Source organism: Balaenoptera ricei, chromosome 11 (genome assembly GCF_028023285.1).
Source record: "Balaenoptera ricei isolate mBalRic1 chromosome 11, mBalRic1.hap2, whole genome shotgun sequence".
Taxonomy (NCBI): Eukaryota; Metazoa; Chordata; class Mammalia; order Artiodactyla; family Balaenopteridae; genus Balaenoptera; species Balaenoptera ricei.
The window spans coordinates 38,537,627-38,550,094 of NC_082649.1; the positions used below are offsets into that span (position 1 = coordinate 38,537,627).

The 12,468-nt window shown below is 43.0% G+C and overlaps 1 protein-coding gene across 4 annotated transcripts in view; it reads right to left on the minus strand.

Annotated features, from left to right (window-relative positions):
* Window positions 1–1,977: 1,977 nt before the first annotated feature.
* The window catches only part of KCTD20 (potassium channel tetramerization domain containing 20), a 38,642-nt gene continuing 28,151 nt past the window's right edge, over window positions 1,978–12,468 (minus strand). For 3 of the 4 annotated variants that reach the window (XM_059938812.1, XM_059938813.1, XM_059938815.1), the window contains 5 exons: window positions 10,207–10,309; window positions 9,722–9,842; window positions 8,447–8,644; window positions 6,941–7,051; window positions 1,978–5,605 (listed from right to left, as the gene is read on the minus strand). In XM_059938812.1, the coding sequence (XP_059794795.1) occupies window positions 5,313–5,605; window positions 6,941–7,051; window positions 8,447–8,644; window positions 9,722–9,842; window positions 10,207–10,309 (826 nt within the window). In that variant the 3' untranslated portion in view covers window positions 1,978–5,312. The remainder of the gene's footprint in view (window positions 5,606–6,940; window positions 7,052–8,446; window positions 8,645–9,721; window positions 9,843–10,206; window positions 10,310–12,468) is intronic. The other variant, XM_059938814.1, reaches the window with a different exon arrangement.

Consider the following 12,468-nt stretch of genomic DNA (forward strand, 5'->3'; position numbering starts at 1 on the left):
CAGTGATTTGGCAGAGGGGAAGGTGAGCAGTGCAGGATTTGGGAGGCCGGTAGGTATGGTCCCGTGCTGTGACAGAGGTGTGGAGCTGTGAGTAAGTGTTGCTTCCTGAGAAACACTCTGCAGTCACTTTCGTTACTTCATTTCCCTCTCACTTCAGTCTGGTTTCTTCCCCTTGTGTGAAACACGTTAGTATTAATTATCCCATGTGCAAAACGTGCTAGTACTAATTTTTATAATCATTCCTCTGTTCACTGGCGTCCTAACTGCCACATCCACTGGCTTCTCTTCAGCCCTCATCTACCTGACCACCCTGCTGCATTCACACTGTTGAGTTAAAACAAAAAACTCTGCTCCCACCTCTCTGACTTCCTTCTTGGTAGTTCCTCTACCACTGCCCAGATGCTGGTGCTCCTCAGAGCAATGCCTTTGCCTTTTTTGCACTCATGTGGTCTCCCCCATACTGTGGCTTCAGCTGCCGTTTTTGTGGTGAGATCTTCAAAATGACCATCCTGCCTGGATCCCTCCCCAGAACTCTAGATCCCATGTAGCCAAGTGCCTATTAGAAAATGCCACCTGGAAGGCCTCTTACAGGTGCAAACTGTCCTTATGGAGCTCCTCTTGCCTCCACAGCCTTTTTTCTAGCTCATTCTACCTGCTGTCCAAGCCAGAAATTTCTTACATGATTCCCATCAATAAACATATATAATTCTGGGGCATGATTGTCCATCCCACCAGTGTCTTCATCATTCCTTGCTGAGTCCATTGTTGTGGTCTCTTAGCTGACCTCTTTGTCCCTGGTCCTTCCCCTTTCAAGTCTGTCGTCCTCTCTGCTGCCAAAGAAACTCTTTTTAAATTTCAAGTCTGATCCTGTTATTCTCCTGCATAAAATCCTTCAGGCTCCTCTGACAGTTTATATACTGAGACCAAACACCTTTGTCTGCGGTACAAGGGCCCTTCCTTACTCTGGCCTATCTCTGCATTACTGTCCTCCCCCCGCCCCCACCATCCTCTTCCCTGATGACAATAAGCAACTATTTCACCTTTGCATCTTTGCTTATGTAGTTGAGTTGGCCTGGAATACTTCCTTTTGGATTCATGAATCCAAAACAACTAGTATTTGTCTTTCACAGTTTGGTTCATGTGTCATGTATAGAACCCTCTTGTGAACTCTCCTCTAGTTTTCACAGTAAAAACTGGCTACTCCATCCTTACGTGCCTCCTGAGTGACCTGGACTATTTATGGATCTGTCTTTGCGCAATTACAAGAGCCCTCTGAAGGGAGGAACTGTGTCCTAGTCAGCATGTCCCTGTGACCAAGCAGCGCTTGGCACTGAACATACTCAACGGGCCATGCCTTCAGAGCATGTTCTTAACCTCTGTGCTGACAAAGGCAGGCCTGCCAGGGAGGCCCTGGCTTGCTTTAGCACCCCTTCAAGTTGTCAGTGTCACCAGTAAGCTCTCAGGCCAAGTGTGCTGAGGGGAGCTCAGGAGGCACCTGACTAGAAGAGGGCCGAATCAGAGAGCAGAGGACGAGCAAGGTGCCCCACAGCAGTGTTTCCCAGGGACCTGCCTGGACCCTGCCCTACCTTCTTAGCTGCCTTTCATGCCTGCCATGCTTCCTCACTTGCTTGAAACCAAAAGAAGTAGAACATAGAAGTTTGTGAGTCATCTTACCTTTCAAATTTACATTTGGTTTTGTGGGGTACTACTTGGTTGGATTTGAGGGTTCAAGGGGTCTTGAATGCAAGTTAACCGGAAACTCAAAAGAGAGCAGATCATTATGGCTCTGGAACCTGTGAATTATAAGAAGTAGCAGGGTGGGGAAAGCACATACAGGCTCCCGGCCAGCCGCACCCCCGCCGGCTGCTGTAGGGAAGAGCCTCTCCTGGGCAGTCCGGGTGCTGCTACTCAGTCCCCTTTAACATCTTGAGTTCCAATATTATTTTCTGCTAAAAAACAACAACAACAACAACAACATGGACACAAATGATAACATTTTATTATAGAAAAAGCATCCCAAATGTAGGATTTCATAAACACTGGTAGGTGAACAAGTGCAACTTTAAAAGTAAATACAAAGTAAAGAGGCAAAACCTACAAGCATTTTGCCTTTAAGAGGAAATGTAATGTTCTCCTGCAGAGGTGATCCCACCCAGAGCACGGATGTGGCTCCATCTCCCATAAAGGTATCAGGTTTGCTTTCTGAACTATGCCCAGTGTAACAATTTCAAAATGATGGCAAGAAGTGGCATTGAATAAATCACTAACTGATTCTTAACTTTCTATTGACTATTACTCGATAAAGGCTCCCCATCACACTTTGACAATTTAAAGCCTGTGCTCTGATTGTTTTTACTTAACAGAAGGACCTGCTGGAACACTATCCATCCTTTCTGGGCTTATGCCACAGTATTTTCATAGACCTGTATACATTAGGTTCACACGGAATTTAGTTCAAAATAATACTGGCTATTGCATATCATGCAATAAATCCAGCTACTTTCTAGCTTCCTTACCTTTTTTTTACTGTCATTCTTTTAATACCTTTTCTCCACTTTGGAGAAACCAATAAGTAAGCTCATCAGACACATTTTAACACTGTCTCCTTGCCTGCTCCCAATTCCTTAATGGCAAATGTTTCCTAATCAACAATACATGATATGATGCAGACACAAACTCAGATCCTAAACCTCAAATTCAGGTTTATCTTGGCCTGCTAAGATAGATACCTCTGAATAAGACAGTCTGGGTAAAAACATTTTCTTATGAAAATGTTTCTGTATTAACAGCCTGGCTTACTTATTTAGGCACTTAGGGAAAAAACACCAAACCTGAGTTTCACCTTTTTAATTAGAAATACCTGTTGCCCAGCTGGCCAGTAAATGACTCTGAAGGGAATGACTGCAACCCAGCTCTTGTTCCTGCGAGAACTGCGAGGTCCTGCCACCACGGGATGTCCTGGCCCTGGGAACAGAGCAGCTGTGGCTGAAAGGAGCCACCACATTACAGTGATGCTGCGCTCCAGGCTGGAAGGGCGTGGGGTACAGAAGAAATGTCCTCTCCACCAGAGGGAACCTGTGGGCCCAGTTTTTCCCTCCATCACCACCACCTGGCAACACTGGCAGATTTACCTCCACAGATTTCCAGCTCACTCGAACCCTAAGGTTTGGGGCCGAAAGCACGTTAACCCAGTTTTGGGGGAGAAAAAGACCTAGTTTTGGAAAGCCGGAGGAAATTCATCATTTACGTAGAACAAAGTGTTAAGTACATGCCACACTTTCATACCTAGCTTTTTACCTAAGCAATGACTAATAAGTTTTAGAGTGTTAGCTGAGACATGTCTACCCTTAAATGTTATATTAAGCTATAAAACAGAAATTATACATACTTATTATAGTCTACACAAAAGTTAAATTTACTTTGTGATGGCATGGAAGTCAACCACAAAGTGTAAAGGAAGCACCATTCAACAATTATCCTGGCTGGTCGTGGGTATGAATGTAGTACCAGTAAGGTCAAAGCCAAACCTGACCTCAAACAGCCAATTCTTTTCACAGGAATAAAACTACCCCTGGCTACAAAATAACGTTAACCCTAAACATTAACCCTGGCCATCAGCCTTACAAATGGATGCCAATGATAACCAGAATAACTCTGTAGCTGGGGGATGGCTCGGTTTAACCCCTTACTCCTAATTTTTCTGAATAAGGAACAGAGCATTGATGTCCCCTGTGACACTGGCCCTGGTCACATGCACAGAGAATACACGCCTTAAGAACACTCTTGTTCTTCAAGCCTGGAAAGAGTAGCTGTCAACACCCAATCTGACTTTACCTTTGGAGAATTCTGACTAGGGCGGTCATAAAATAGCATCAAGTAGCTTGCCCTACAGTATCCTGTGGAAACGGAATTTAAGAAAACCAGTCCTGTTCTCAGAGAACTTGAAGGAAACTATGTGTCTCTTTGTACATGCTCAGGGTAGGTGATTGGAAGGCCAACCTCTACCATAAAATGGGAAAGATCTCAAGACACATCTGACTCTAGAATCTAAATTTAGCTCTACTGTTGACAGCCATGGAGACATCAGGGTAGGTGGTACAGTACCGAGAGGAGTGATCTGGGTCGTCACACACCATGTACTGTTAACCCAGAGCTGACAGATCAATCAAAATGACTAGGCCTAATTTCCCTTCAACTCATTCTTCCTTTGGAGATGACATTAATATGGTTTTCTTACCCAGTGTGAGCAGCTGATAGGCTATTTCAAAAATTAAAATATCCTGATACCTAAAAATATTCCATAGTATGAAAAGAATATACTACGAAAAACCCTGCACTAAGACAAAGTCTAGGCAGGTGACGTTTTCCCACCCAGATTCACCCCCAGTCCTACCCACCGAGCTCTTATTAGTCTTTCTACTGAGAAACTGAGCACTTCTGAGAAATCACTGCCCTCATCTTGAAAGCCTTTTAAGCCATATCTAAGGTCTCCTAGCCACACCCACAGCAACATGCTGGTCAAGGGTGAAGACCTATGGCTTCACACCAGATTCCAAGCCAGGATAATCAAAGTGTGAATTTCACTCCAAATGAATAATCAATTTGTTTAGGGTCAAAAACCTTGAAGCTAAAAAGGTTTCATGAACATTGTTATACATTATCCTTCCTGTCAAAGAATCTGTGAGGTTTTGGATTGTTCATTGCAATAATGAAAAAAAAAAAAAAAAAAAAACCCGAACTGAAGCTCCTAAGAATTTCCTTTTGGACATTTTGAATGAGAGCCTATTTCTTCCCAGATGCAACCTGGGCACAGAGGCCACCAGGATGGTATCTTCACGAACCTCTAATGGGCATCCAATTAGTGCCTGCTTGTAGAAGATAGAGATTGTCTCCTTCTAAGTTTGGTCCCTTTGCTGCTAAGTAATTTGCCTAGTATAAAACCAAATAAAACAAACAAAAGCCAAGAACAGAGTGTAAAGGATGAGAACTGCTTTGCTGAATATGAGGCAACAGGAGTCTTCACCTCCTCTCCTGCTTTTGCAGTTACACAAAGACTCGGTGAACAGCACCAGACCCAAAATTTTCAAGTTACCAGGGCTGCTGCAAAGCTGGTAGCTTAATTACCAGCGAGTGCTTTTTCATCTCCTGCCGGAGGCACAGACTTACTGAAAAGGACACACATTAATTATGGTCGAAAAGGAAAGGATGGGGGAGAAGCATGTCTCCTACTTAGTGTGAGACAAACCATGGGGAGGATTGGCTATGGGCATCCCAGACAGAGAAAAGGCCGGCAGAGGGGCCCACAGCTGCCCCTAATCCTGAAAGTCGTTAGAAGCCATCTGAGAAAGTGGGGCGTTTAGCCGGTCAAGTTCATCCACTTGGGGCGGGTGGTGCATTAATATCTCTTGGTCCTCCAAGACATCTTCTCCAGCAGCTACCAGATTAGTGAGGGATTTGCTTCGAACACACTGGAAATCCACATGGCGACTCTTTCCTTCTTCTTTTTCCCATGACATCTGGATAAAGGGGCGCTGCACGTAATTATAGATCACTTCAGACCGGCCACCAGGTCTCCTCTTAATTTTTTCTTTACAGGTAGGATAACCTGAAATGGGAAAAAAGCCATCATGACCCCAGCAAATTGCTCTGGTTTCCATACTTCCTTCTTCCTAACCTCATGAATTTCCTCCCAAATCCCAAGACTATGTGAAAACTACAGGGAAGTGACCACGTTCCCCGAGGCCCAGCCACCTACATGCTTGCTTCTCTCCTGCTCAGGTTAGTAGGTCTTGTCCTTAGAAGGGAAGTAACAAAAATTGTATCCCTTCGAATGGAAGGGGGAGAAGCCTCTTACAGATTTCAGAAGTCTTTATTTTACTGGCTTCAATACTATAGAACAAAAATCCTACTGGGGCATGGTTACTCTAGTCCTCTAATGCTATTGCTTAGAGGGCAACCTGTATGAGAAGTAGTTAAGGAAATGCGAAATGTTTAAGCCTAAAGAAAAAACTGGGATGCTGCCTAAAATATCTGAAAGGCTGTCACAGGGATATGGGAGAAATCTTATTCAGAGTATGTATCTTCACAGGCTAGAACTAGAAGGACGACAGAAGAGGGAGGAGGTTATCTATTATATATGTGGAAGAATATTCTCATGGTAGGACAGTTTGATGGGCTACTGTGGGAAATGGAGTGATCCCTGTCACTCTGTCCCTGTGGTTTCCAAAGAGACAAAGGAGGACACAGTAGAAAGAGGTTTCATAAATGATCTCAAAAATCTCTTGCAACGTTAAGTTCCAACCTAAGTCGGACACAACGACGGGTTCTGTGAGCAATATTGAGACAGCTAGAGTAGCAAAACACAAGAGTCAAAGACCCATGGAGGGGAGACCAGAATGGCTTCAGCACTCTCCGGGAATCAGTCTCCAATACCCTTCCATGGAGACCACAGGTTGGGAGCCATTGCTCAAATCATTTAAAGCAGTTTGGTCAATATATCCAGACACTCCCCAAAGGTATGTAGTGGAATAAAATGAGTCTCCAAGTTATAGTTTTCAGAAGGACCCTTCCAGATCCCAGAAAGATCCTCACCAAGATTGTTGGCTAAACGGCTGGCCCTCCCACTTGGTGAGCCCACGAGCCCTGCTACATTTACCCCCCCGGTGCCTAGTCCTCACTGCTCTTTATCCTGAGGCAGTAAACTGGAACTTATTCCTACAGCTGCTTTAAAGCATTTTCAACTGGAAATAAAATGACAAGGAAATGTAAGGGCAAACTAAAACAAAAATAGGAATCTTCAAACTTGGGTAGGAATGTAGTTTCCATGTGTGTCTATTCTCTAGGCCCTCGGAAGCCAGGTTTTAAGGACAAAAGCTGTGGCCACAGATCCAACCTACTCCATGAGCCATGCAAGCTGAACATTGACTGGGATGTTCTTTACCTTCAATTCCAATGCGAATGTTTTTCAGGCCCCGTTCCTTTAACACTGTTTTAGCGACATCCCGATTCTCAATATATTTGAAAAATCTATAGAGCTTAGAGCTATAAAGAACTGGGGGAAAAAAAATCTGGGGTTAGTCACGGAGTGAATACCTCTGTAAGAGGAAGGAGATGAGCTAACAGATTCAGACTAATGACCTGAGCCCTGATGCCAAAATATCCATATGGATCACAGATTAAATGTTAAATAATAAATAAACCATAAGAAAGAAACCATACAAGAAATTTTTATAGTCCCAGGGTAGGAAAGACCTTTCTGGATATGACATAAAACCTAGAAGTCATAAAAGAAAAACTGATACACTTGATTACATAAAAAAACATCTCTGCTTATCCAAAAACACTAAACAAAGCTAAGAAGACAACCAACTGGGAAAAATATTTGCAACTCATATTACAAAGGGCTAATTTCCTTGATATCTATAAAGAGAGTGGTCACAAATAGAGAGATTTTACAAATCATTAAGGAAAAGACTAACAATCCAATTTTGTAATGGGCAAAAGGCATGATTACAGTTAACAGAAAAGGAAATGAAAATGGCTCTTAAAAAGATGTTCAATCTCATTCATGAAATGAGACATGCAAATTAAAAGTCAAGTGAGATGCTGTTTTTCACCTATTAGAGTGGCAAAGGTAAAAGTTCAGTGAAACTCTGTCTTGGTGAGCGTATGGGAAACAAACCCATCATATATTGTCTTGTGAGTATAAACTGGCTTAAACTTTATGAAAGAGAATTTGGCAAATTTTATCTAAATCATAAAAGCACAAAGCTTTTGACACAGAAATTTCATTTCTAGGAATATTATTCTACAGAGATATACATGTGTGAAAGACTTTGTTTAAAAAAATATTCACTGCAGCATTATTTATAATTTATAGCTTAAACGGTCATCAAAAGGGCTGGTTAAATCAATTATAGCACAATCATGCAATGGAATACTATTCAGCCATAAAAAAGACTGTGGAAGCTTTTAATATAAGACATGATATAGAACAGTCTCTACAATATGGTATCATTTGGGAAAAGAACATGTAATTGCTTATGTATGTGCACTGAATAAATCTGGAAGAATATAAAAGAAACTGAGGAGGAAAACTGGGTAGATGAGGCGGGGTGGGAATAAGACTTTTCAATGTATATACTTTTGTATTTTCTGAATTTTGAATTACTACCAATTCAAAAGGATTTAAAGTGAAACAAATGGAGAGAAGAATGACACCACTGCTTAATGTGCTGCCGCAGTACTGACATGGTACCAGACACCAGCGGTAGGCATGGGAAGTATAACGATGTTCCCTGTGCTCCCCGCAGGAAAGACCCCCATCCAGGTGAGTGTGCTCATCACCAGCTCAACAGCGACAGTCACACTGGTTCTAGGATTTAGCCGCCACTCTGGGCAGCACATTTCTTGCTGGAAACAGGTACATCATGCAAGGGGCTCCTACTTTGGGAATACTCCTCCCCCATGGGTGGGGGGTGGTCTTCGTCCCAGTCCACAGAATCCTCATCCGTCAGCACGACGATGTGGCATTCTCGCTCCCCTTTCTTGGCACAGCCCACCATGATGGGCAGGATCAGCTCTTCGAGGTAGTGATCAAACTGCTTGTGAGCGCCGTCATTAGACAGTTCATGCAGTAAAGCACCTGGGAGACAAAAGGCAAGTGAACATCCTCTCTGCTCAAATGCAGGTATTACTGGAGTGAAAAGACTATGAGGTAACAGCTGTTATCATTGATAAGGTCCAGAGAAGTGGCCCATTTAAAGGCAGGGTATGTCTCCTACTCCAAGGCTATAATGTTAGATACTTTTCACATTCTACCAATCTCCTCCTGTTTAATAAACCCTGAGCATTCCGATCAACTGAGGTTTTCTTGACATGCAATGTCAGAACATAAACATTAATTCTACAAGAGACAAAACCATCATTTGGGGATGACTCTTTATAGTACCTATTCTGAAGATGCTCTGGACCGCAACTTCATAGAGTACCACAGAAGAGGAATGATCTCAAGTTTGGCGACACCAAGGGACTTGCTCTAAGTGTGTACTAGACTCAGCAGAGACACCACACATCTAGAGAACTTCATGGAATATGCAGGGAAATGTACCATGAACTTCAAAGAATTTTAAAATCATTTCAGGAAGCCTAGGTAATGATAAGAGCATGGAGTTTATATTCAGACAATCAGTTCTAATCCCAGCTTTAATGTTTAGAGCTTTGAAAAAGCTAATTTCTCCATCTTCTCATTTGGTAAGTGAGATTATCACCTATCTTTCACGGGTTAATTGTGAAACTTATGCAAGTTCACATATATAAAGCACTTAAACACTAAGTTAATAATAATGATAAACTGTAAGAAGAACCCAGCCAATTTATGTTGTGTGACTTTATTAGTGAACCTTCCCTCATATCTGAGGATCAGTATCCTTATTTGTTAAAGAGTTGAGACACCAAGGTCCCAAGAGGGGAAGCAATTAGCTTGGTGACTCACGGGGTCAAGCTAGACTCAGAACCCACTCACTACATGTTCTCTTGTTTACTCCACTTCTCACAGAGCTTTGAAACAAGAGAGGGAATGGTTAGTACCATGTCTCTGCCTCTACAGATGATTTTCAACCCACACTTGAAACGCTTTCTGTTTAGTAATAAAAAATGTCAATTCCAAGCACACTCAAAGTTCAGCTGCTCAAACGCAGCTGGCAGCTTCTCCCGTACTTACTCAGATCTTGACATCGGATAGTGTTGAAGTCAAAGTTAATGCAGAGATAATCGCACGTATCTCTAAGGTCTGGGATAGAGATGCCATCAGGACAATTGATGATACCAGTTTTGTAATAATCCTATAAATAAATTGGGAAGAAGAAATGTAGGTAAAGAACAACATGAAAAATTCCCTCTTCAACCCCCTACTCATTCCTGGTTCTATTAAAGTGGTGGGTTACTAGAACTATCACCAAATTGGTGATTCATTAGATAGCAAAGTGGCTCCTGGCCATCTTGACATGTTTAATCACAACTTGATACCTGACTGAGCTCACACAAGCAAGAAGGACTTAAGAATTATAGGAACAGAAAATAAAGCGGGAAAGGCAATAACTAGAAATGAGAAACCCTAAAGTCAGAACACAGTCTGATGGAACTCTCAAGGCTTCTGACCATGCACCCCCCCAGGGAAGATGATGTAACAAGAAGGCCACTACACACCAGCACCGTTCGAAATACAGTTGCACTGATTCCTTCGGCAATCTCATACTCGCCCTTCTCATTGGGCCGTGTGAAGTTGTACTCTCTTCCTGGTCCAAACATCCTGAAAGATACCCAGGCAACAATGTTACCCGCTGCAGCAGGATTCTTCACAGATGAGACTTCTCCCTACTTCACCTCATTCTGGAAGACTCCGTTCCACTCTTTCAGTGTAAGTTAAAAACAGAGCACTAGGACTCAACCCCTATATGACACACTCAAGTCTTAGGAAACTCCCTTCAGATAGGAAAAGAAGGCAGCAATTGCTTTCAGTGTTTGAGTGCAAGGAAGAACAAAGCAGCAAGCCCTCACAGTTCACTGTAGTGAGCTTCTGTGACAGCAAAGAAAGTAGAACAGCACCTGCAGGGCTGGCCCTTGGAAAGTCTCTGGAGTGTGTGACAGTCGCCTCTCCTGCCCTCCCCAGCGCCCAGGAACCTGCCCACGCACCGGCAGCTCAGGAAGACAGTGTCTCCTTCTCCTCACCCATCAACATGTACCTATCCAGCACACCATCCTCGATATCTCTGAGTTTTGCTTTTCAATATCTAATCTGATAGATGAATCTGTATTAGTAGGTGCAGATGTTACTGCTTTCCCTTTCCTGGTAGATTTTAATGGCGTAACTCCGGAAAAAATGCCCTTCTTCAATCCAAGGAGTAACTAATGATGGGAATTTCAGGTCAAGTAGAAAAGGAGGGTAGGTATTAGGATCATCAGCAATTTGACATATTTCAGAGAGGCAGGCCTGCTCTGGGCATGAATTCAGAGCTCATGAGGGCACAGGGAGGAAGTCTTGCTTTTATATTCATCTTTTCCCATCCTTCCTCTCTCTCTCAGAGCCCCTCCAGTAAAACTGGCCCCATGACTTCTACTACTCCTGCTGCCCGTCTGTGTCGGCGCTGTGGAAGGAGCAGCAGGACAGGACAGGCGCTGGTATCTCCAGCTGGCCCACTGGGGACTCACTGCCTTTTCCTTCCTTAACCTGTTGGGAAGCCCTGCTGTCCAACTGTTCAAAACTGTTATCATCCACTTTGAACTGGCTGTTTTCCAAGGTCTGAAAAAGACTCACATGCTTTCCAAATCACTACACCATACATAAGAAATCCATTTAGATAAAAGCAGTCTTCAAAGGATGCTGACATTTTTCTGGAATGTTTTGGTTGAAGTGTAGCCGAGACAGCTATGAATCAAAATAGTGAACAACATGCCATAAATATAATCCCCCCTCAGAGTCATTCATCCACTAGTGGCATGGATCTGCATTAATCCATTCTCAGCTTCTTAGTTTGTCCCCCTTGTGACCAGTGGCCCACATTTGTAAGCTCACTGGCTAGGCTTATGAATACTTTACGTAGCCACAGGACAGAACAAACCTAAGAAACTCAGAATTCATGACCTCGGCTGACTCAGCTGATGAACCATGTAGATAAAGGGGTCTATTACCCAGAAAATGCTTGCTTTTCTTTTCTTGAGCGCTACTTTTGGAGGCAACCTACTTCAGACAGACAGCCTACCCTGAGGAATGCCCTTTTGGAAGGGCCTGGGGGGAAATGGTGGCGATACCAAGACTGAAGACGTGAAGTCAAGTCTGATTAGGGCCAATTTAGAAAATGTTTTAATGTTCTATCTTAATCTTAATTCAGATGTTTAAGAAATATATAGGTTTGGCTCTGGTTAAAAATGGTTCATCATGAATTTGTATGTATATGTTTAAGTACACACATATTTGAACAGCTAGATTCCACTTAGCCTAAAATTCAGCAAGTTAGTGTGATCGATTCTGATTTCTAATTCAGTTCAAATTAGTTCAAAGTCGGAGTGAGGTTAGATCCACTTTCAAGTACTAGATGAAATCCTCAAACGCCAAATGCTTGTGTGTGTATACACTCAAATTATTTTACTCTTATCCCAATCTGCTCTTCATGTTAAGGTCTACAGTTGGCCAGAAAGAGATCTCCTAACTCCCAGCCCAGGCTCTGAAAGTACTTCCTGGACAGCGCTCCTCCTCAGTAGACTCCTTCCATCCCTAAGCTCTAACCCTAAAAAGCTGGAGGCAGGAGGTGGTGAGGGGAGGGTAAGACTATAGTCTGAATGAAGCAACACATAGGAAGGAACACGACGAATAAAGAGAGCAATCGTCAAACAAAACAGCCAGATACAAAGATCCAGTTTCAGAAAACTTGAACAGTAGTGGAGGCATTAGAAATTGACACCATTTGGACC